At 41.3% G+C, this 23693-nt stretch overlaps 1 protein-coding gene across 1 annotated transcript in view; it reads left to right on the forward strand.

The window, feature by feature from the left end:
• Window positions 1-5399: 5399 nt before the first annotated feature.
• The window catches only part of LOC116399831 (latent-transforming growth factor beta-binding protein 1-like), a gene marked incomplete at its 5' end in the record, with an annotated part of 44393 nt that continues 26099 nt past the window's right edge, over window positions 5400-23693 (forward strand). Inside the window, 2 exons of the mRNA XM_031877257.1 lie at window positions 5400-5845; window positions 12604-12749. Coding sequence (XP_031733117.1) covers window positions 5400-5845; window positions 12604-12749 — 592 coding nt within the window. The remainder of the gene's footprint in view (window positions 5846-12603; window positions 12750-23693) is intronic.

The following is a 23693-nucleotide window of genomic DNA, read 5'->3' on the forward strand; positions in this document are numbered from 1 at the left end:
GAGGGGGGGCAGAAATAAAGAGAGAAGCTGCACCAGCTGTTGCTCTCCCTGGAGACTACTGGACATCGCGATTAAATATTTTAATCGCGATTTAAATATGTTAATCGCGATTAAATATTTTAATCGTTGCCCAGCACTAATATGTATAGAATTGAAGAAGCTATGGTATCTATGATTTCCTGTTTCCTGCATTGAGACACGTTGTTTGTGTGTGAGATGAGATCTCTTCTCGCACATGTCACTTAATGTATATGTACACCGGTTTGTTTTGAGTGTTTGAGAGAGTCATGCCACTCACCTAAAGCTTGGCTAGTAAACATTTCAGAGGGAACCAACACTCCGGCCTAATATCCACCAAAAAGTGCCTTAAATCAGTAGTGAGGGAGCATTTTGGATACATTAAATGACCAGGAATTCATGCAAACCGCGGATTAATCACACAGTTTAACGGCATTGATGCTTTGTAGTTGCAAATCTGTTAATGAAACGTGAACAACAAATCTGTGTTGAAATCGGCGGGAAGAGAGCTAGTAACGTTGACGGCAACAGCTGTTGTTATAAAGTATGGAACAAACCCCTATGGAGGTTCCATTGAGTTCCATTGTGGTGCATTCAAGCTCCATTCAGTAATAATTTGTTTTGGATGAAAGTAAATTATAATGTTATCATGATGTGTTAAAATGTAATCTTGTAAAATTAAGTTTTTGGTGAGAAACTTGAATAAATCCAGTTGTTTGAAGGAGATGTTTTCACAGCATTAGTACTTTACTTAAACTGGCAACACAATGGATGGCTGAAAATCACGGCCAGTTTACGCCTGCTATATTAGGGTTCGGCTGGTAGAAACAATAGGTGGGCAACTTTGGCAGTAGGAAGCCTAGACGTTAGAGAAGTGGACAATTAGCCCAAAGGTGGCGAGTTCAAATTCCGGTACAGATGGCACAAAAATCTGGCAAAATGGGAGCTGGCAACTAGAGGGTTGTCGGAGTCTAGATCAGCTCGGGTATTGTGCCCTCATGCCTCTCCAGTTGATGGCCTTGTGTTTCTGTATGGGGTGTTTGGTTGGGTTAAATGCAGAAAATGAAGTCCCCTATGGGGATGAATAAGGTACTATTCTATAGGTGCAAACTCATCAGGGTGAAAAGTTTTTTTTTAAATTATGCATGAGGATAAAGGGTAAAAACTCATCCTAGAATTAATGTAATCTTAATGCTACAAAAGTAATGTAAGGGGGACATCCACTATGTCTGGTTCACTAGAGACACTGACCTCACCTCTTTCCTCCATTGTCTCTCTGTTGGTCTGATTATAAACCCAACCATACTGATATATTTCAATGATATTATACCATATGATACCTGCCATGTATTTATATTCTATTCAATTTTACATTATATTGCTGTACTATGTTATATCTTATACTATGTTATACTATATACTTTGTTATATCGCTGTACTTGACTATATATCATGGTATACTACGCTACTCTATTACTCTGATACTACACCTTATACTGTGTCTTCCATAATATATCATAATGTAACATATTATAATGTTTATATGTTACACTTGCACTATATTCTGTTGTGTTAATACAGACAAACACTTGCTTTATCATAGCATAAAGCCCCCCCACCAGTATGCTTCAAGGGAGGCAACCACCAACTTATTAGTGGTTGTTGCAACATATGACAAATCTCTCTACGCCTTCGCACTGTCGTCGTTAATGCATCACACAATGGAGGAGGTAATGGTGGCAAGTTCCCAAGTTGAAATTGAAAAAGGGTGTAGGCTTTGTGCTCGAGATGGGTCCATTTCAGGTTTTGCCGGACGCATTTGTCATTATGAGATTATCTGGTGTATTGAAAAGTATCCCACATCAGCAACCTTCAGAGGAGGGGAGGGGAGGGGTAAGATGTGCATGGTGCACATTGTGCACAATGCGTTTGTTTGTTTCATGTGTTTTTTGGGATGGCGAGACATGCAGTCAGTCTCAAAGAAAACTAAAACTGTGCCAATATGGCAACATTTGGGATTTGAAGGCAACAAAAGACCCGAGCCGAAAAACATAAATGTGGCAAACGTGTAAACACTGCGGGAGTCACTACACTCATTCATGGGCTTTCTCAGTCTCATTATGTTCGGCTCGGGAGCGGCTGCTGAGTCAAGTGCGACATCAAGAGGTAAAATTCGATATACGATATATACCAGTGTTTGGCTTAATACCAAGCAGCTCTGAACATATTTTTACACCAGCCCAACCCTTGCTAGTACAGTTCCTTCGGGTGCCCCAGCTCTTGTCACTTCCTCTGACTGGCTGCTATTTAAGTGGGCAAACTGTGGCTGGCCATTTGAGTAAACCTCAATTCAGGCTGCGATGCCGGAATGTTTTTGCATTGCTAACTTGCAACGGATTGTTTCAGTCAGCTTGTGGGGCTGGGTGCTCCATTGTAAACATAAGTGTCAGGTTCTCAGCATGCTTCAAACTAACTAGGTTGCACAACATATAAAGTTAAAGCAAAAGTGTTAACACCTCAATGGCCAAATTAAAATGCAGGGTATGATGCGCCAATGTGTGAAGTGGATATCACGAAGCACTCACCGACTTTTATGTTGCCCTCAGTTGTGCATATGAAAAATGATGAAAACAGAGTCTGAAAGTTTTCAGATGCTGAAAGACAATCCAAACGGATAAACTTGGTACGCTGATTGTACATTGTGATTGTCTTGAGGAATTTGGACAACCACAGAGGAGGTAACTTTTCCTCATGCCAGCAGATGTCTTTCATTAGCCATTTAGTTTTCCCTTCATTAATCATTTTCACAAATCCCAAAGCCACTAATTAGACTAACAAGCCTAGGGAGAAGGTGACACACCCTGAGGGACTCTTGGGAGTAAGAGAGGGCCTCTTTCTGAGTCATTTCTCCTGCTGGCTTTACACACACACACACAGAGTGAAATGCTTTCAGCAGAGCGTTCGAATCGAACCTCACTATCTCAACACGTTAGGACTTGGGTTCAGTATTTATTATATTAGTGAGATTACTATTAAGATAACATGTTTTTATGTTGAGGAATGAATATAGTCAGAGAACAGTCCGGATGTGTGTGTTATCTGCAATCAACATCCTCTGTATGGTTTTATCCAAACACATCTAAGCATGCATGTACATGGCTGTGTTGTCTGTGAGACAGGCTTTAAAGTTGATAAATGGATGCCCCTATCATCTGCTTGGGGAGAATGGAGCTCTGTGCACATATGCTCAAAACTGCTTTAAGTAAATCATTGTGTATATTAGGGCTGAATGAGTTTCTCATTTAAACTTTTCTGAATTAGCAACATTTCAATTTGAGCAATGTTTGACATCTTAGTGACCACTTCTAATGCTACTGAGTCAGTTATTGCAGCGCTGGGTTCCATATACCTTTTTTTTTAATTTCCTGTATAGTATACATTTTTTATACACAGCCTCTTCGGAGAATAGCCGTGATGAGCGCTATGGCCTGGGAAAGTCGGGGGTGCATGGTGACGCTGTGACTGGCTGCGTGTAGTGAGGCTGGAATAATTGGGTCAATGGCAGATGCCTGGTGTTTTTCTTGGAGACATTGGGGTCAGGGAACTGTGTTGGCTCTAGGCTGTCCTTGAATGGACTTGTCCTCTTGTCCCTGATGGGGGAGATGGACCGGGAGATGCGGAGGATTCATAGATTGAACAGTAGCAATTTTTTAAGTTGAAGAGAGATGAGCTGGGCGGGATATGGACCATTGAAGATACTTTGTAAGGATTTGCTGGACTCACTTGCTTCCATGAGTTTTGGATGGTATAAAACAATGTCTCGAGCGCGGAGGAAGTATCAGATTCAGTAGCTGGGCCTGCTTGTGTTTGCTGGGAACTTTTGACTTGGTCATTTTGATACTGTCCAAAGATGTCTTCCTCAGAAAGAGATATTTAGAAAGTGCTGGAACAGGGTAAGTAGATAGGGCTTGAAATAGATACCGTTGATGTTAGTAGATCAGTTCTTTCGATTGTTATAACAGTGTTCCATGCTCTCAGTTCTGGTAAAGAACATGAGAGTGGACAGGAGTGGGTAAGGTTAGTATTTATAGGAGATGCCGTGGCAAAGGTATGGTCCTACCCCCGAAATTCTGCTAATGCTAATGGTTTTAGAGCCCAGTGGTGCTGTTGTTAAAGGGCGACTGTTGCTCAGTGGTAGAGCAGGGTCGTCCTTCAACCGGAGGATCGGCGGGTCGATAGCCCCTGCCATCATCGTATGAATGGGTGGGAATGAACATGTAGTGTTAAAGCACTTTGAGTGGTCGGAAGACTAGAAAAGCGCTATACAAGTACAGACCATTTACCATTTGTTGTGTTGTATCTGACAGGACTGACTGATTAGATGAGGCTAATAAAGGCACAAGTAAAAAGATCCTCTATAACCAGCTTCATAGATAATGAGATGAAAATTGCTGCCAGCTGAGATGACATCACACATGTGACATTTAGGATGCAACATTTTGTTGCATCCTAAATGGTTGCCTTTTTGTTGGTGTCTGCTTTGTGTTCACATTGTCTATTACAAATGAACCAAGAGTTGTAAACATAAGCAATGCCCAGAAACTGTCCATCCTATGAGAAAGGGCTATTAACTGGGCTCAGGCAATTTAAACGTCTACACCACCACTGCTTTATGTCACAATGTTGGCTGCTGAACCTTATTAAAAAGCTCATACTATAACTGTGTGCTCCCAGCCTCAATCACTGATTATCCTGTCTCAATGCCCGTCTGTTGAAGCACCAGTTTCAGTTCTTTTTTGGTTTATGCATGAAGATTCCCTCATCCTCACCCCTGACACTGACAAAGTTTGATACTAGACCCAGAGGTCGTTATTAGGATCTCCAAAAGTGATATGCTTAAAACAATAATATAATGGGCTTAAAAGTTTAATGGGAGATAAACTCCTCTGTCTCTCATTTAGGCTTCACTGGACAGCTAACCAGCTACCTGTGCTAAATACATGTCTGAAATTGAAAATAAGTGAAATTATTGGGAATGATGAGACAAGCACTACCATCACTGTCAGTACATTTTTATTTTCAGCATCATATATTTAAGTCCAAATATATGTCCTGTAGAGAATCTATAATTTTCCCTCTGGCGTGTTAAGTGGATTATAACAGGGAATTTTCAGTTTTGCTGCTTAAATACAATAACATGTGCAGTTGTGACACAGGAAATGTACTGCTTTAATGACAAGAGTCCATGCTGCTTACTGCCAAGAGGTTAAAGCTGTCCTCTGGTCACGGCGGTCCCACGCGCGCTGCAGGTTGAGCCCCCCTCTTACTCTGGGCTGATGCTCAGAATATACAATAAAAAAGTCATTTAAAATCATAAAACGTCAAGTCACTGTCATCACTCATGTTCATTCTCCATCTGTTTCTCCTTCCTCTCTTTCTCTTCTTCCTCTGTCTCTGCTCTGTGTGGGTTTTGTGTTATAGCCAATTGCATCCCTCAATGCCAGAATGGAGGAATGTGCCTTAGGCCTCAGCTCTGTGTCTGCAATCCTGGCTCAAAGGGGACGACATGCGAACAGAAGACGGTGGCCACACACCCCTTTCCAGCCCTGCCCGGGAATGGTCCCACCAACGGGCACACCTCTGGTAACTCAAATGGACACACCAACGGACACAATATGGTACCTCAGCGGCCCATACCTCAGCAAGTTCTTCCCAATGGTTATAACTCCGCCCCCCCTCCATCCAACATGGCCCAGATGAAACTAAGTGTCAAGTCGGCCCCCCAGCTTGTAAGACCACATTACATCCAACAGCACATCCAACAACAGTAAGTACCACGCTTTATTTGTTCAGTTAGTTAGTTTCACTAACTGACTCTGGCAGAAGGTCACTAGAAGCACTCTCTGTCTTCCACTGCCGAGCTGCCCACACATTCTGCTACGAATAACCCTGGGCATGGTAAAGTGAAAGATTACCTTTTTAAACACAAGATGAAAAAACTGTAATTTGTAACACTTTTTATTACATGAACATCCAGATACGTTTACTTTACTTTTCCACATTTGACCCTTTCTGCTACAAGCTCATATCGCTGACCTTTCGGCCTCCCATTTTTTGTCTAATTGTCTCTATTGAGAGAGCATGTGTTTTTGCATTCACCTTCTATGGTATATGGTGTCTAACATTACCCTAACCTGGTACGAGGCTTCATCTGTTGATAATCACACAGGCAGTTTGTTTAGCAGCACGCTGACTCTTTAACCATGTTTACACGTGGGATTAACAGACGTCTTGGGTGATCCGATCACAAGTGGACAGCTTTGAATACGACAGTTCACACCTGGAATTAGATTGCCTCTCCACAAGATTGACCACTTGTGATCAGATCTCACTTCACTGCTCTATATGCAAATATTAAGAAATTAAAAGAAGAAGAAGAAATCCAAACTGACCAAGATGTTTGACACAATGGTAATATATCTCCATGGGCCTTTTTCAAAATTTCCAGTGTAAGATATTTTATTGAGTTGCCTCTGAGAAAAATGCTATGAATTGAGTGAATTTAAGTTCCCTCTGGTAAGCAGAGATACAACGTATTTGTCAAGGGCTTTTATTGTGAAAGGTAAGAACGAGACTTTGCCGTCTTGGTTCAGACTATAGAGCGTCCGTGTTATTTGGTAAATGGTAAATGGACTGTACTTGTATAGCACTTTTCTTGTCTTCCGACCACTCAAAGCGCTTTAACACTACATTAAACCATTCACCCATTCATACACTGATAGCAGGGGCTATCATGTAAGGTGCCACCTGCCCATCAGGACGTTCTAATCATTCACGCAACATTCACATACCGTATGACAGTGTATTGCACAATGACATATTGACACGGAGTGGCGAGCTAAGGGATCGAACCGCCGATCCTCTGAATGAAGGACGGCCCGGCTCTACCACTGAGCCACAGTCGCCCCCAATTATCGGATATTTTCCGAATCATTTACTAATACAGCTTTAGATGACAGAGATCTGATATTTCAGATCCACATTTCATTTTCCTACTTTGTTGCACTGCTGCATTGGTGGTGTTAATTATTATTTGATTATTTTCTACAACTCCTCTGTTTACTTTTGATTTAATTCATTTAAGTTCATTCTCTATGGGGTTTTGGGTGGGTAACTGCTCTCATGGAAGTGCAGAGAAGTTTGTAAGACTGCAACTCTGCTTCCTAGTCTCAACTCTGGGTTGTCATGGATTAGGTCCACTAATATACTGGGTCAGATATGAGATCCGCTCCATCCAAAGTGGGATAAATGCCATCACTCCTAATCAGACCAGCTTTTACCCAGAAAGTCTGCCAATTATCTATGAAGCCCACATTGTTTGCTGGACACCACCTTGACAGCCAGCGGCAGAATGATGACATGCGGCTAAACATGTCGTCATTGGTCAGGTGTGGAAGGGGGCCAGAGACATTGTCTTTGCATACGTACACACCACATTAACTTTAGTGACCCCAAATGGCGTAATCGGGTGTCATTGCCGCCGACGGGAATTACATTCTTATTGTATTTATGCTTATCCTTAGCTAGCAGTTTGAAATATGATTCAATGTCGCCCAATCTAGCCCCGGTAATCCATGTGACTATGACCCCTGGTTTTTGCTAACTTCACGTTGTCAGAATAATAATAATCATCAAAGTATCTTAAGTCAGTCTGTATTCCAACTCTACCCTTATAATTAGTGTCATGAGCTTTGCACATCTTGGATTCAAGTGACCAAAATGATTTCCTTTGTAGGAAGTCGGGGATTCACCCTGAGAGACAGGTTCTCAGAGCTCAGAGTAGAACTGTTGATCTCTCAGATTGTAAGGAACCAGTTGTGCTGCATCAGATGACCCCTGGAACCCTCCCTCTGGAGATTTTAAGGGCAGGTCAAACAGGGAGGAGACAATGTGGACACACTGGATATATTCGATATTCCACATCAAGAGCCTACGTAAAGAGCTATAGCTAGTGGCTAGGGGGAAACTCTTTAATGGTGCTTACACACTGTAAGAGCCATTAGAGAGTCTCTCTGATCCCCTCAGTCAACCAGTCGGACAGCCTGTTACCCAGAACAAAGCATACACTCCAGAGATATTCTTCATTTCCCTCCCAGGAGTCCGCCTGCCTCAGTTAGGATATTGATAGCTGTGAGTGGGCTCTGGTGAGGTTCAGTGGGTTCATTACGGTAGACAGAGTATGTCAGCTCTCGTGGGGAAGAATACTTGGACGACTTGAGTTTAGAAGTCGGTGGATTGTGATTGTGGCCAGAGTAGTGAAGGCCGAAACTGAAGAGATTCAGCCCCTGACACACACACACACACACACACACACACACACACACACACACTCTTCACTCCCTCAACCCTGACTCACCGATCTGTTTATGTAGAAATGAGTGGAATCTTCTCCCTAATATTTAGGACTAGCAGGCTCTTGTAACTAGTCATTGGACACTCTCCAAACTCTTCCCTTACTTTTTTAATTTGATGGCTCAGTCATTGCCAACCAGGCGGTCATGCTAGCTATTTTGTTGAGACTGGAATGAGATCTTATGTTTATAACTTCTCTTTGGCTGTAACTATTCTGTCTGTCTTACAGCTCAGGTTTGAAGCTCTTCGTGGCTGCCAAATTTAGGACTAAGCATCTAGAAATAGTTGATCTGGTAGCATAACATTTTGTGTCCAACAAATACTAAAATCACTTACTTTTTTGGCTTTTTGTTTGAGAAATACACATCCGCAATTCTCCATTAACTCCACTGTATCAACATGTTTATTTCTGCACTTAGATACGAATAACTTAGTCCAGTTTGACCTGTACAAGATGTAGACAGACAAAGAGGTGAAGGTAGTCAGCAAGCAGTATAATGATTAGGACCCAAAAGCATGAATCCAAAACCCAGTAGATAGGGAGTCAAAAAGCAGGCATGGAAACGAGGCCTGCAAACAGAGAAAGGCAAAAAGGAAAAAGTCAGAGGCACAGGCAGAATATCATGCAGGCCGGTTACTGGCAGGCAGATGAAGTAGCTGAAACGCTTAGTGAGGAGCACAAAGATGATCTGAAAGGGAACAGCTGGAAATGGCCCAGAAATGGGAATAGGTGAGCAGGTGGGTGGGGCCATCAGGTGATGGGCATTGGCGGGAACAGGGGTTATTACAGGTCAGGAGGGAGTTGCAGGATTGGAAATGACAGGAGACTTAACATGCAGGTAAAGATCAGGGGCTGTTATAACACCCTGTAGTTCAAAGATGAAACACAAGACCCAAAAAAAACATCTTTATATTAAGAATTTGTGTCACTGCAACAGGAAACAAAAAGCAAAAAACACATGAATCGTCATTATAATAATATGGTAAGAAATGAACCTCTCATCATAGAGGAACACACACTATTTCTTAGCTTGTTTTTGGTGTGTAGTTTTTACTTTTACTCTGATGTTAACTAACTCAAAGTCGTCATCCTCTGAAAGAAATAGTCCAGTGCTTTTCAAAACACATGTATTTGCTTTATCCCCGAGGATGATATGAGACAATATCAATCTAATGCCCGTTTGAATGCTGATTTTACACATCAAAGTGTGTTTCCAGGTTTTGGGGAGTACTAGTGCATATGTGAAAGTGTCAGTTGGTCTGAAGAAGGGCTGTGTATTGGATAGCATCTCACGATAAGATATGTATCGTGATACACGTGTCACAATACAATATATCATGATATATCGTACAGTGTAGTCACTCAGCAGTAAACACACTGAACTGAAATGCACTTGCCTTAAAAAAATTGTATGAAAATAAATTGTATATTGTATTGTCATTGTGTCACTGAACACTTTTTTACTAAAATGCACTTGCCACAACTTAATTTGAAATAAATACTATATTGATGCCATAAACATCATATGAAATAAAGTGCATGAGGTAAGGTTGTCTGTCACTATGGCTGGGTCCTTCCCATTTATATCCCATTCCTCCAGGTTCAGTTTTCAGTAACTCTGCAATGTTACTGCTTGTACAGCTCTCGTGCATTGACCGTGTCTGCAAAACACGTGAAACTAGTTCCCATGTGTGATGTAATCATAACATATGTCTCGAAGGGTCTAGATGTAGGGGGAGCGATGTTTTGACACGTTTCTCACCTCATCGTAAGTCCTGGGCACAACACTGCTACATCCAACATGTGTCGGCAGGAATGAGTCAGGATCACGTTGCGCCGCTTTACAGTATACGGCCCCTTTCTTGTGAGACGCCATGTTTTCATTTTGGCTGGATAATCTGACAAGCCGGAAGGTCTTTGGCCTTAGTTTAGAAGGCAATAGGCAACGACATCTAGTGTTACAGGAGCGGAGGAGGAGAATGTTTGACCCACACGGGGATTCGAGGCATTCGAAACATTTTAAATCCGTTTAAAACAGGATTTAAAAACAAAAACGAAAAAACATTGATACTCGTCGCGGACGTATCAATAAAACTATCGTTGAAATAATTATCGTTTTTCCGCATTTTACATTCTTGTTTATTTGCTAGCGGTTGTCTTCTTTCCTGCCCCCTGTAAGTGGACCAGCATGAAACTATTGCTGAAACAATGCATGTGCAGGAGTAAAAAAATAAATAAGGGACCCACCCGTGAAAACATTGCTCCACAGCTCTACTTTTAAAAGGTACCTTTAATGCTGCTGAAAAGAAAATGTCCTTAAAAAGTATGATGTAATCAGAATCACATGTGAAGTGCACAATGTTTGCTGTGGTCACGTAGCACAAATGAAAGAAATTGGTTGAATTCCTCTAGGCTGTAAACAGTGGTGATAAAAAAAAAACCCTTTGCCTTTCTGAATATAGATTCTACCACCCCTACCCCCAATAACACTAGATGCCAGTGTGTGTGTACACTTGCGTTGCACGCATGTTTACACACATCATGTCCACCATGTGAATAAAAACTCACTAATAATCCTAAAAGAGTGTCCAGAAGGTTTTTACCAGAGGATGGTTTTATGACTATGTTTTAGAAATGATTATCTTACATGATAAAATGATGTAAACACATTACTATATATCATAAAGGAGAGAGGCATACCCTATACATAGTTGCATAACCTAAACAGAAGATCTATTTATGACATTACAGGATCATAGCAGAGCTATTTACAAGGCTATCGTTTTCAGTTTATTTATACTGTGGCAGGGGGACCATCACATTAATGAGATGAAAATATTCTCGGTTGACAAACGACCTTTTCCTCCACGTTTATCATCTCCTTTCTGTGGGCTTGCACTCTTCTTGTATCCTTCATTGGATAACCTTGGGAAGGCCATATCTCTTTTCCATCATGTTAAAACCTTTATATGATTATGTTTGGTTTATTGTTTTGGAGACCTCTTAACCTTATGTTTTAGAGTCACCATCAAGAGGAATTTTACACTTGTACACTAAGAAATAAACTAATCATGATTGTCATGAAGTTGTGGCTCGTTTTATTATTTTATTATTTGCAAACAATAGGATGTGAGCAAAAGGTTTACATTAGCATGTTAACATGCTCATAATAAAAAATATTAAAAGATATTGTGTCTTAAAACAATAGTCAGGTACCTGTATCACAAAATGTGTGTAAGATGAGATAAGTCACCAACGTTATTTACATCATCCTCTAGGGACCTTTCATTGGAATCTATCCAATAGTTGTACCCAATAGGGGCCTATCCAGAAATAATAAGTATGAGAACAGGCTTAAAATAGACCAGAGGATAATTAAAGCCAATCAAAAATGTGATTTACCTCAACAGACCCAAATACAGAGAGAAGTCAATAGAAACAGACTTGCTTCCATTGACTTTTTTCTGTATTTGCTTGGATCCACTCTGGTATAAGACATATTAACCCACTAACCTGAGACCTGTGGCAATACACCCTAGGACCCTACCAGGACCCAGTAAGACTGTATATAATGTAAATCTACTTTTATTATCTATTACGATCATACACAGAACAGCATAGTCAAATTTTGCATTCATCTCATGCTAGCATTAGGAGCAGTGCATAGTAGTTACTTCAGCTACTAAACGGTGCCATATTCATCACAATATGATACCATTGAGAACACATGAGGAGGTGAAGTCTTTTATGAAAACTCTCATTAAAGCAGATCACTTAGCATTACAGACCGGCACTTGCAAACGCTCACACACTCCAAAGAGTATCAATGAATCGCAGAGGGCAGAAAGATGCTGCTGCACTGGTCTCTATGTGTTAGACCTTTCAAGAACTTCTGGTTGCACCACAGTCACTGTTGTGACAGCAGCTGGTTAATACCAGCTGTCAAAGGAAAAACACCTGCTGTAAGACATCAAGTTTAGGGGAGATTGCCCCCTTTGGTCAACTTAGCCATAAAGCTATGCATAGATACTGAACAATGTCCAAGGCTCGTTTCTGGATACTGTAAAACAGGAATGATTGATGTGTATGAATCTTGTGTTACCATTTCATCTTTTGTATTTTTTATAAAGATATTCTATTTGACAACTTATCATGTTCTTTCTTCCCTCCAGGATCCGGCCGATGCACCCAGGTCAGAGCCATCAGTATGTTATAAAGCCCAAATACTACCACACACACACCACACACACACAGGCGCACGTCCAATCCCAACCCGAGAGGCCGATCCCCCTGACAGTGGCACACAACCCCATCCATGGTGAGTAAGTCGCCCTACAGATCACCTTTTACTTTCATTTAAACACTGTATGCTAATCAAGTTCCTAAGGAAAAGATTTGGTCACTGGTGTGAAAATCGACCTTGATCAGACCTGATCCTTTTTGAGGTCAAGGGTTAGGGTTTTCGTAAGATATCATACGAACCGTTTTATGATACGTTGCATCGCCAGTCACCTATTGTGGGTAAATTTGTCTTTGGCGAGTACATTATGAAGACCACCTGCCACTCTGGCCGATAGGTTGGGTGTCACTTCTGTACAGTGGTGTATTGGCCATCTGGCCCACCGGGACAAATCCCTTTAAGCTGCGGCATCGGTGGGCCGTCCAAAGAATCCTTAGCGTTTACCTGCTGTCCAACCTTATGTGTCTCTCACCGGCCGTCTCTACGTGCCTGCTGATACCCCTAAATTCATCAACTCAAATGTATTACACTAGTGTTTAAACAGTTGAATTAATATTCCTCCATAGGGTTAGTGTTATGACTATTACTACTATAATATTGATTGAGAATCACGTATAAGACCAGGATGCTTAATAGTAATAATATCAAATTGAAAAAGTAAAAAGTAATTTATTATTTTTGGCTGGTAAAAAAATCTGTGGTTTGTACATTTTTTCATCTACCAGCCAAATTGGCCTGTGAGCCAAAAGGTACATTTTACACTCTGTTTTAATAGTCATTGATAACTCCATGGAGTAGTCTATGAACACATGATTCTGTATGGTTACCATTGTTTTTTTTCACTTAAAAAAAGAGCACTTTCTGAAAGGGATTGTTGCTCTACTTGAATATTACCACAAAATCAACAAGCATGAAAGAATAACAGCAGAAAATGTGGATGTAATTTTTATAAATAACTATTTGTAATTCTGTTTTCAAAGTCAAGCTTTGTTTATGGCGACAATTCCTGTGAATCCCAGAGAAAATGTGATACATTCCCGGAAAGTAATCCTTTTAAAACCACGGGAAAACCTTCAACCTTAATTTATACACATATACACATGCCACACGCATATATGCACACAAAACACATCTGCTCTACCACTGTGAGGATGTGGAGAGAATATGAAGCTTGCAATTGGGCAGGAACAGGATTTGTTCAAATTGCAGCTCCAGCGGTAATGGCATAAAGTCTTAAGCATTGCCTGCTGCTTGGGGCTGTCGAAAATGAGTTATTAGTCTAATTTTGTGAGGGCAATTTCAGACCAAGGCAGAGTGTGAGAGTTATAGGAGAGATGGAATAAAATAACTGTGTCATCTGGGGGAGAACCCCTCAATTTGCTGAAACAACAAGGGCCTGGATAGATATGAATGGGGGAGGGCTGTTGAGAGCGGAGCCTGAATACCTGTTATCTACCCCCCATTAAAGTCTCTATGCTGCTCAACAGCCTTCCCACAGAAGACACATTATCTTTCATTCACAGTTTCAAGTGGAAGCCAGTGCTGAACGGCTGCTGACACTCAAAGGCATGAATAGACCACTGGCTGGGACTTTAAGTTTGTTACTTCCCTGTGCACAATGTATTTATAGACAAACAGCTAATACACCACACCGTCAGCTATGTAAGGCTTAGGTTCCTATGATGGATGCCATTGGCTTGTGGCATTCACATTTTTATGAGACATTTATATCTGAGCTGCCCAAATCATTTAGAGAAAAAAAAGGTTTTTGGACCAACTTTGGCTGGCGGTCACACTCTTATATATCTGACAGATCAACAACAGCTATAATTTACCAGCTCGTGGTTGGTTATTGTGGTTTGTCATAAATTCAAGGCCATCGTCAGACTGGCCAGTATGCATCTATGAATAAGTCAATATTTTTGAAAGAATCTGTAGACTGTTTGAGTGGTTGTGCCTCTGGCCACAGCCAGGCGGAACGACTTGGGGATATTAAATGTGAGGTCGGCAGACAGTGTTGATGCTTGGTTTTACAGCGCTGTAGACTCTAGTAGACCCAGACATGGCCACAGTGACCCAGACCCAGTTTCAAAATATGATCCCAATCTTGGTTTAACTTCAGCTAGCAGTTGGAAAATACCAGAGAAATGACCTGCCATTGAGGGGAAATGCGCACAAACACATATACAGAGGAGAGAAGACAGCCACTAACATTTCCAAATCATTCATATTCATGACATTTGTCGGGAAATTTGAGAGAAATAACTGTTTTGCACGCTTTGCCTCATTTCAAGGCTTGCCATATTTGAAGTACACTTCATGGCCTAGATTCTGGCCTTAGATGGTCTGAGGGTTCAACATAAGATACCAAAGGATTCACCATTAAATTCAAAGTCAGTAATGTGCGTTCATGCTATAGGTAATATAAAATAGTAATGTGAGTAATAATAAAAATTATATTAGCAGTGGGAGTCAGCAGGGCCATGGCGGTAGGAAGGACCAGGGTCCAGATAAAACTACAATCCATGGAACCTGTTAGGAGAGAAAGCACAAAGACTCCGGGGAAGAAGAAAAGTTAGTAATGAGCATTAATGGGACATCAATTCATACAGAAGGAGATGAAGAAGAGGAGAGAGGAGCTCAGTGTATCCTAGGAAGTGCCCCGGTAGTCTAAGCCTATACCAGGTTATCTAGGGGCTGGTCCAAGGCAAACCAGAGCCAGCCCTAACTATAAGCACTACTTTAAAAAAGGAAAGTCTTAAGCCTACTCTTAAATGTGGTAAGTGTGTCTGCCCCCCGGACTGAAACGGGAAGCTTGTTCCACAAAAGAGGAGCTTGATAACTGAAGGCTCTGGCTCCCATCCTACTTTTTTAGACTCTAAGAACCACAAGTAACCCTTAATTTAGGGAGCGCAGCTCTCTAGTAGAGTAATATGGTACTATAAGCTCTTTACGATATGATGGTGCCTGACCAATTCGGGCTTTGTAGGTGATTTTAAAATATATTGTAGATTTTACAGGGAGCCAGTGCAGAGAAGCTAATACAGGAGTAATATGATCTCTTTTCTTAGTTCTTGTTAGTACACGTGCTGCAGCATTCTGAATCAGCTGGAGGGATGTAATGGATGTATTAGAGCAGCCTGATAATAAGGAATTGCACTAATCTAGTCTAGAGGTAACAAATGCATGAACTAATTTCTCTGCATCGCTTTGAGACAGGATGTGCCTGATTTTTGAAATATTACGTAGGTGAAAAAAGGCAGTCCTAGAAATTAGTTTTATCTGAGAGTTAAAAGACAAATCCTGATCAGAGGTAACTCCAAGATTCTTTACGGTGCTGCTGGATGCCAGCGCAATGCCATCTAGAGAAAGTATATCATTAGATAACTGATGTTGGAGGTGTTCTGGGCCTAGTAGAATAACTTCAGTTTTGTCTGAGTTTAACATTAGGAAGTTGCAGATCATCCAGGTTTTTATGTCCTTAAGATATGCCTGCAGTTTAGTGAGCTGGTTGGTTTCATCTGGTTTGATCGATAGATATAATTGAGTATCATCTGCATAACAATGAAAGTTTTTAGAGTGTTTTCTGATAATATTGCCTAAAGGAAGCAGATTTAAGGTGAACAAGTTTGGTCCAAGCACAGAACCTTGTGGAACACCATGACTAACGTTGGTGTTCATCAAGGATTTATCGTTTACGTTATACAAACTGTGATCAATCAGATAATTAGGATTTAAACCAGTTTAGTGCGGTTCCTTTGATGCCAGTTTAGTGCGGTTCCTTTGATGCCAATATAATGTTCTAGTCTCTGCAACAGGATGTAATGGTCAATGGTGTCGAACACAGCACTAAGGTCTAACAAGACAACAACAGAGACAAGTCCTTTGTCTGATGCAATTAGAAGGTCAATTTTTACCAGAGCTGTCTCTGTGCTATGATGCTTTCTAAATCCTGACTGAAAATCCTCAAATAAACTATTTTTTAGTAGAAAGTCACACAACTGATTTGTAACTGCTTTCTCAAGGATCTTAGAGAGGAAGGGAAGGTTAGAGATCGGTCTATAGTGAGCTAATACCTCTGGATCAAGAGTGGGCTTAAAACCCTAGCCCTATTTTTAGGCCTCTGCTCGAAAATTGCATACCCATACTAAAAAGAGTGTATTTCTGCAACTACAAGTTCTATTTTAATAATTGTGATGTTATAATAAAGGTAACACTTGTGAGATTTGTTCAGATGAGTAAATATCAGTGTATATGTTACTGGTTAAGAGTAAATGAAGATGGCACACAGCTCAAATTGAAAAGTTTCAGGTTCACCTGAAAAAAAAGCATTTTTATTGTTATTATTTCTTTGGAATGATGCAGTGGCAAGTCTATACCTATCCCAAATCATAGCACAATATGTGAACAGTCTCTGTGCAAAGTGTGACTTTGATAAAGTGAAGCAGAACAAAATTAGAGAGGTTTTAGTACAGAGGTCAGGCGAGGTGACCCAAATTGTCATTTTGGAACCAGCTGTTCCATTGTAATTTTCTATACTATATAACTATATATTTCACTTGTTTTATCACTAATGGTGTTCAATACATCCAAATACAGCAGTTTGGCTTCATTTTTCAGAGCTGGAATCCTCTGTGAGTCCATTTTGTGTCTGTGATCCATGGAGCTGTCTCGTCTGCCTGCAGTTTCTCTGTCTATGCAGGCCTAAGTCAGCAGCCCATTGGTCGATTTCAGTCAGTGAACCCTCCTTCGACGCGTCAGAGCCTATAGAATTGAACTGGGACAACGTGGGATTGATTGACCGAATCGTTAGCCAGTCAGAATCAAAACCGCTCCATCCCTCGCGAAGCGTAAAATCCGATACGCCGAAAGTCAAATCCCTTCCCCCAGCTTCCCTGGGTCAAATTCCACCCCTGTCTTCACGAAAGAGAATTATGACAAACGAGGACATCCGTTGAACAGATTTTGAGGAGGAATAGCCGGGAATGTATCTGTTCTCTACCCGAAAAATTCGATGAGGTGAGGTGCGTTTTGATAATTATCGATAAAGCAGTTTGTTGTTCCGGTGCTTGTTGGCTGATATCTCTGTAATGGTTTCACTGAGAGAAATATGGAAGATATCTCTGGAATCTGTGTCAAATTCTCTTGCTTTCTGATATATTGGTTCTCCGTGTTAGCTTTTAGCTTTGTGTTGTTAGCTCAGACCGGAGTGCGTAGCCGGCGGACTCATGGCGAAAAACACGTGATATTGTGGTAAATCTTCTAGATGAAATATTTATTTAAGTTAAGTAGAATTGTGTTTGGAGCATGTAAAAATGGCTTGCAGGATATTGTTGCCCAGACTTCTTTCTTTAACTGAGTATATAACATGTGTGTAACATTCATTTTATTCGTTCCTGAGAAGTGCATCGTACGACACTTGTGCGCTAAACTTTTTTCGATGGAACCCCAAATGGTCTTCGCTCGGGTTTACATTGTTTAAGAAGAGGTTTAATTACAGCTACTTTGAAGGACTGTGGTACATGGCCTGTTAGTAAAGACAGGTTGATCATATCTAGTAAAGATGTGCTAAACAATGGTAACACTTCTTAAAGTATTACTTCAAGTATTTTATAATTTAATGTGAGTTCGCCGGCCGGCTTTTGTGTTCGCAGGCCGAAAACATTATATTTCCCCCAATTTAAGCGTCTGCATTTTCCAAATGCACTAGTATTATTCAAACGTATTGTTTGGTTAGTAAGCCTCGTACCGAACGGTTTAATACGAATACATGTATTATTACACCAATAAAAACTAATAACCGTAGCTCAGTAGGACAGCATAGAAGGCCAGGTATAAAATGCACGGCCCGCCACTGACTTTTATTCGGTTATTTTGTTTTAACTCCTCGACTGTTTACCTTTGATTTAATTAATTTAAGTGGCCGTGGGGCAGACAGTCTATATGGTTTTGGGTAGTAACTGCTCTAATGGAAGCTCAGAGAAGTGTGTAAAACTGCAACTCTGCGTCTGAATTTTGGATTGTCATGGATTAGGTCCACAAAGAAAGGTGGTAAGATTTGCAGAAATGCTCCATCCAAAGTGGGATGAATGCCGTTACACCTAAGCAGACCAGGTTTTCCCCAGAAATTCTCCCAGTTGTCTACGAAGCCCACATTGTTTGCTGGACACCACCACGACAGCTAGCGGTGGAACGATGACATGCGGCTATACATTACAGCCAGCTGGCTAACTATCTCACTAAGCCTTGCCTCTAACCGTTGAGTTACGTCCGTCCTCGCCGACGAGCAGGGGCGAAGGGTAGAGGAAGCCCCGGGGGGATCCTTGGCGTCTGATTACAGCCTCCTTCAGCAACGTACGGCGGTCTTTTCCGGTGGTGGAGCAGAGAGTCGTCCGATCAACTCTGGCCACAGGTGGGATAGACACAGACGCGGCGGGAGTATTATCCGACAGGATTGTGAAGCGGTTGGAGATGGTTAACGGAGGCTCCGGAGAAACCCCAGCTGGATCTTTCTGGTGGCCGCGGCGTACTGCCTCTGTCCAGGATGGTTTGGGCCGAGGATGTGCTGTTTTGGAGTGGAGCTATGGGTCGACCATAGTCCATAGTGTCAACACAAGTGCCACTGTCTTCACAAACAGAAACAAGGATTGTTGTGAACTAGAGCTAAATATTATATATACTATTTCTAAATATAAATTTTTGATTGCGATTTTCACGAATATTGTGATTTTGATTGCAATTATTTTCTATAAATTACACTCAAAGCATGTAATGGTTGTCTACAGAGTATCAAATATGTACCAAGTAGGAATAAAACGGTCTAGTTGCCTTGTGAAGTTGACAGTCAGCGACGGAAGAATCAGTTACAAAGTAAGGTTAAGTTATCTGTAGTAAAATACTGTAAATCTGGGGATTGGGTTCAGAAAAACAAGTGTTATCCCACACATGATGCATATGCGTCATAGGAAGGACGTCAGCCTAATATCTGCAGACAGCTGGGTGGCTAAAGTTACCGTTAGCTATAGGAACAGCCTGAATAAAGTTTACACACTGTTCAGTCGACTCCTGTGGCTTCACCTCTCCAGATCATAGCAAGTCAGCAAACATAAACTGAGAGTGCAGATCAGTGTGCCGAGTCATTTATCAGTCCGTCCCTCTCGTAGATGCAACACTCACTATGAGAGTCAGAGACAGCCGGTCCCCCTGTAGTCAAGAGACCTGGGGTCACGGCAGTTTACGGGACAGTCGTAACTCATGACGGCCATCCATACCTTTGTGTGATGGAGGAGGGTGTGTGTGTGTGTCTGTATCTGATGAGGTTGGGGGCCAAACTAAACATTGCACCGGAACCCCTGTCAAGTATATCACAGCAACTGTCAATTTGGGCCTCCCCACTGACAGCAAATTTGTATACCTTCAAATAGCACTTAAGGCCTCTGAGCCTAAGTTAATGGGAATACCATGGCTGTTTTTTGCCCAGCATGCAGTCAGCGCTACACTTTGTGAAAGTAGCAGACATGTTTGCTCTTCTAAAACAGGAAGCTTGCAGCCTTTCTTTCAGCCTGGTCTCACGCGACAGACGGCCTGTCAGCAACAGGCTTTGGTGCCACATCTGGGAAAGTTATTCCCCGTCTCCCCTCAACTATTCCTCAGCTCTCCCACACTGCCAAAACACCCTCAGACAAATGTTAATAGTCTTGGCCCTGACTGAAGTTTTGGGCAGAGAGGATCACCTTGCCATCACCGCAATGACCGAATAAGAGTGCCATGATGGTGTGCAATCAGAGAATGGAATGGCACAACTAGTTCACATACCTACTAGTTCTACGTTCTAAAACTCCAGCAGTAGCATAACGTACAAGTGTTTATTAATGTTTCATTGTAAAAAAACAAAGTGTGTCTCAAAAGGATTTTTTCTTTTGTTCAGATAAAACCTCTTTGGCTGGGCTTAAACCCTTCTATGCCATTAACCTTGATGTAGCCCTGAAGCTGAAATGTTCTGGTCTCTAAATAAAGTGTTGCTGGAGCATTGACCACCCACGGTTGTGTTGATAGAGTAGTCCACTTATTCTCTATTTATTATCGATAGCATTGTTGGACTCATAATGGACAATCAAAAATATCTATAAAAAAATCGAAATGCCTCTTCCTTTTCATAACCTGGTGCAAACATTACCCACAATGCAACAGACTGCTGACAGTTCGATCGGATATTCCAGTGTGTTATCCTAGTAGCAATGTAGCCTTGGGCCCATAACTTCCTAACCAAAAGTGCAAAAAGCAGTTCAGTCTAGAGTAAAGTACAGATGAATATATAGAAAATAATATTGCATTCATTAGATATGTACAGTATGAAAAGTGTACGAATACACAAAGATATGTACTGTATGAACAGTTCAGGTATAAGTATAAATATACAGAATAAACACCTGGAAACAAACTTTGATGTATACAATTGGTGGAGTTCTTCTTTAAGCACAGGCCAGAAAAAGTCAAGATGTCATGATACATTCTTGATACTCAGTTCAATATTGCCATTTATATACTGGTACCAGCAGTGGCGGGCCGTGCATTTTATACCTGGGCCTTCAGTGCTGCACTGCAGCTGAAACACCACCTAATAGTCTCATTATGACACACAAGCTACGGTTATTTGTTTCTATTGGTCTAACAATACACGTATTCGTATTAAACCGTTCGGTACGAGGCTTACGAACCGAACAATACGTTTGAATAATACTAGTGCATTTGGAAAATGCAGAAGCTTAAATTGTGGGAAATATAATGTTTTCGGTGAACTGCGCTCACCTCTGAACCTGGAGCAAAAAAAAACAAAACAAAATACAGCTGAGGCACCGCACTTTTGGGAGGCTACGCTAAACTAGCTTAACAAACAATAAGTCCGCGCATGACGGTATGCTTCGTAATTAACGGACAATGCATATAGTCAAAATCAATATAATTAACACAATGACAACAACAAACACAAGAACCAGTCACATATATTCATATGACAACAGAGCAACAAATCAATCCAGCAGACCTGCAGCGGAACACCTACACACTCAAGGGTCATTCAGATATTAGATGTAAAAGAACAAACGCAGTTGACTTAAAGACAAACTCCATCCTCCTTTCTTTGTTGACAAAGAGTTTAATCCCACGGTTAAATCCCAACTCACAAATGCGTTTTTCCTCCTTCGGCCATTGAGTGTTAAAAAACAAATAATCTACACCAAGCAAAATGCAAAAAAATTCATAATTTCTTCCATATCTTTCAATTTGAACTGTTACTACTCTGACTAAGCCTCTGATGGCTACTTTAAGTTTCGTTTCACAATAGTCACGTGCTCGCCCACTGACCAATCACAGCGCACGCTGCACCTTACTCCAGTGCTGCACCTTAAAACTGAGCTGCCCGTTAATGCTGACATACTTATAGGCCAGCTAGAAGGCTCTAGCACGTCAAAGAATACGCCCAACATGTCAAACTAAAGATCTGATTGGTTGAACACTGACAATCAACAATATCATCCCCATTCACTTACTGCAAAGGGATTCACTTGTGAGTCTGCAGGCCTCGGGTCTCGCTTTTTACCTAGAGACACAGAGGTGAAATCTGATTGGATGAAAGCTCTACTTAAAACAAGCTGCACTGGAAGCAGAGCAACTGAGGAAGACAGGAGCTGTGCAATGGGATAATAAGATAATGGGAAAATTATTTTATAAATTACAATACATGTAGTGTATTTAAGAAAAATTATTAAATGATAAAATAGCTATAGCTTTGTGATTCTGTTTAGGCCAGCAGAGAAGGCCTTGCAGGCCCTGACGGCCCACCACTGGGTACCAGTAAACTTCTCTTAAAAAGTGTTTTTAATCAGTCCAGACTTCAGCGTCTGTACTGTGTACGTTTTACCTCTGAGGCTTGTGCATTTTTATTCCCTGACGTGGATCACATAAACCTCAGAAACAAAACATAGAAAACATCAGAAAGAAAGAAAATAAATGACCCCCCTTGACTTCAGACTTCAGTATTAACACTATCATTCCTCCCTGCTACACTATCCTCTGCTGCTCCAGCCTTCCTGCAGCCTGGACGAATCTCACCCTCAACATTTTTGTCCTTCAAGTTGATTGATGTCTGTGTTGTGTCTGAGATGCTCTCCTGACTCCCTTTCCATATGCTCAACACAACCAAAGAAATCTGCCAGCAGTGTGTGCATACTTACAAAGGCATAGATGTGAGGAGGAGGGAGGAAGGTTTCAGAGGATTTGGAAATGTTTTGTCATCACTGTGGCCAGGGACCTACTGCTCAGAGACTTGTCAAAGTAGTTTTGACAGGCTGGGTGTGATTGTTATGATTACGTAAAATATAGAGGTGCTTGAAAAGCTGTTAGAAAACAACACATTTATTGTCCCTTTGCATGTGAAGAGAATTTGAAGTGATTTTCAAGGCATATTCCTCCCCTGAAGCAGATATCTATACCACCTGTCGAGAACCACATTTAAACTGACTGGTGTAAACAGCCATGAAAATAATTATCACAATTAATTAAAAGTGATTGGATTCTGTGGGAACTTCATAGTGTTACGCCAAAGGGCACTGACATACAGAACTGACATTTTAGCCATCAGGAGTCACTGCATGTTTTCTGTAGGTTTTGCGGTGTGTCTAGCACCTTTGGCTCTAATCAGCTCCAGTGGCGGCTGGTGGAAAATTTTCTAGGTATGCCTGTGCCACATCCAATCAATTTAAAAAAAATTAAGGTATCAAACATGCATTACTACTTTGCAGTTAAATATTTAATATCCTGTGGGCAGATTCTCCAGCGCCCCAGAGCTGCTGATACATGCAGACAGGCAGAGAGGATGTGGAGGAAAAGCATATATTTTGCGCAGATATCATATTTGACAAATATTACTGGGTGCATTCCATATTTCAAAAACACAAATATTGACAATTTGTATAATTTTTTTGGCTCAAGGGGGGGGGGGGGGGGGGGGGGGGGGGGGGGGGA

Source organism: Anarrhichthys ocellatus, unplaced genomic scaffold (assembly GCF_004355925.1).
Source record: "Anarrhichthys ocellatus isolate YVR2014 unplaced genomic scaffold, GSC_Weel_1.0 scaffold131, whole genome shotgun sequence".
NCBI lineage: Eukaryota > Metazoa > Chordata > Actinopteri > Perciformes > Anarhichadidae > Anarrhichthys > Anarrhichthys ocellatus.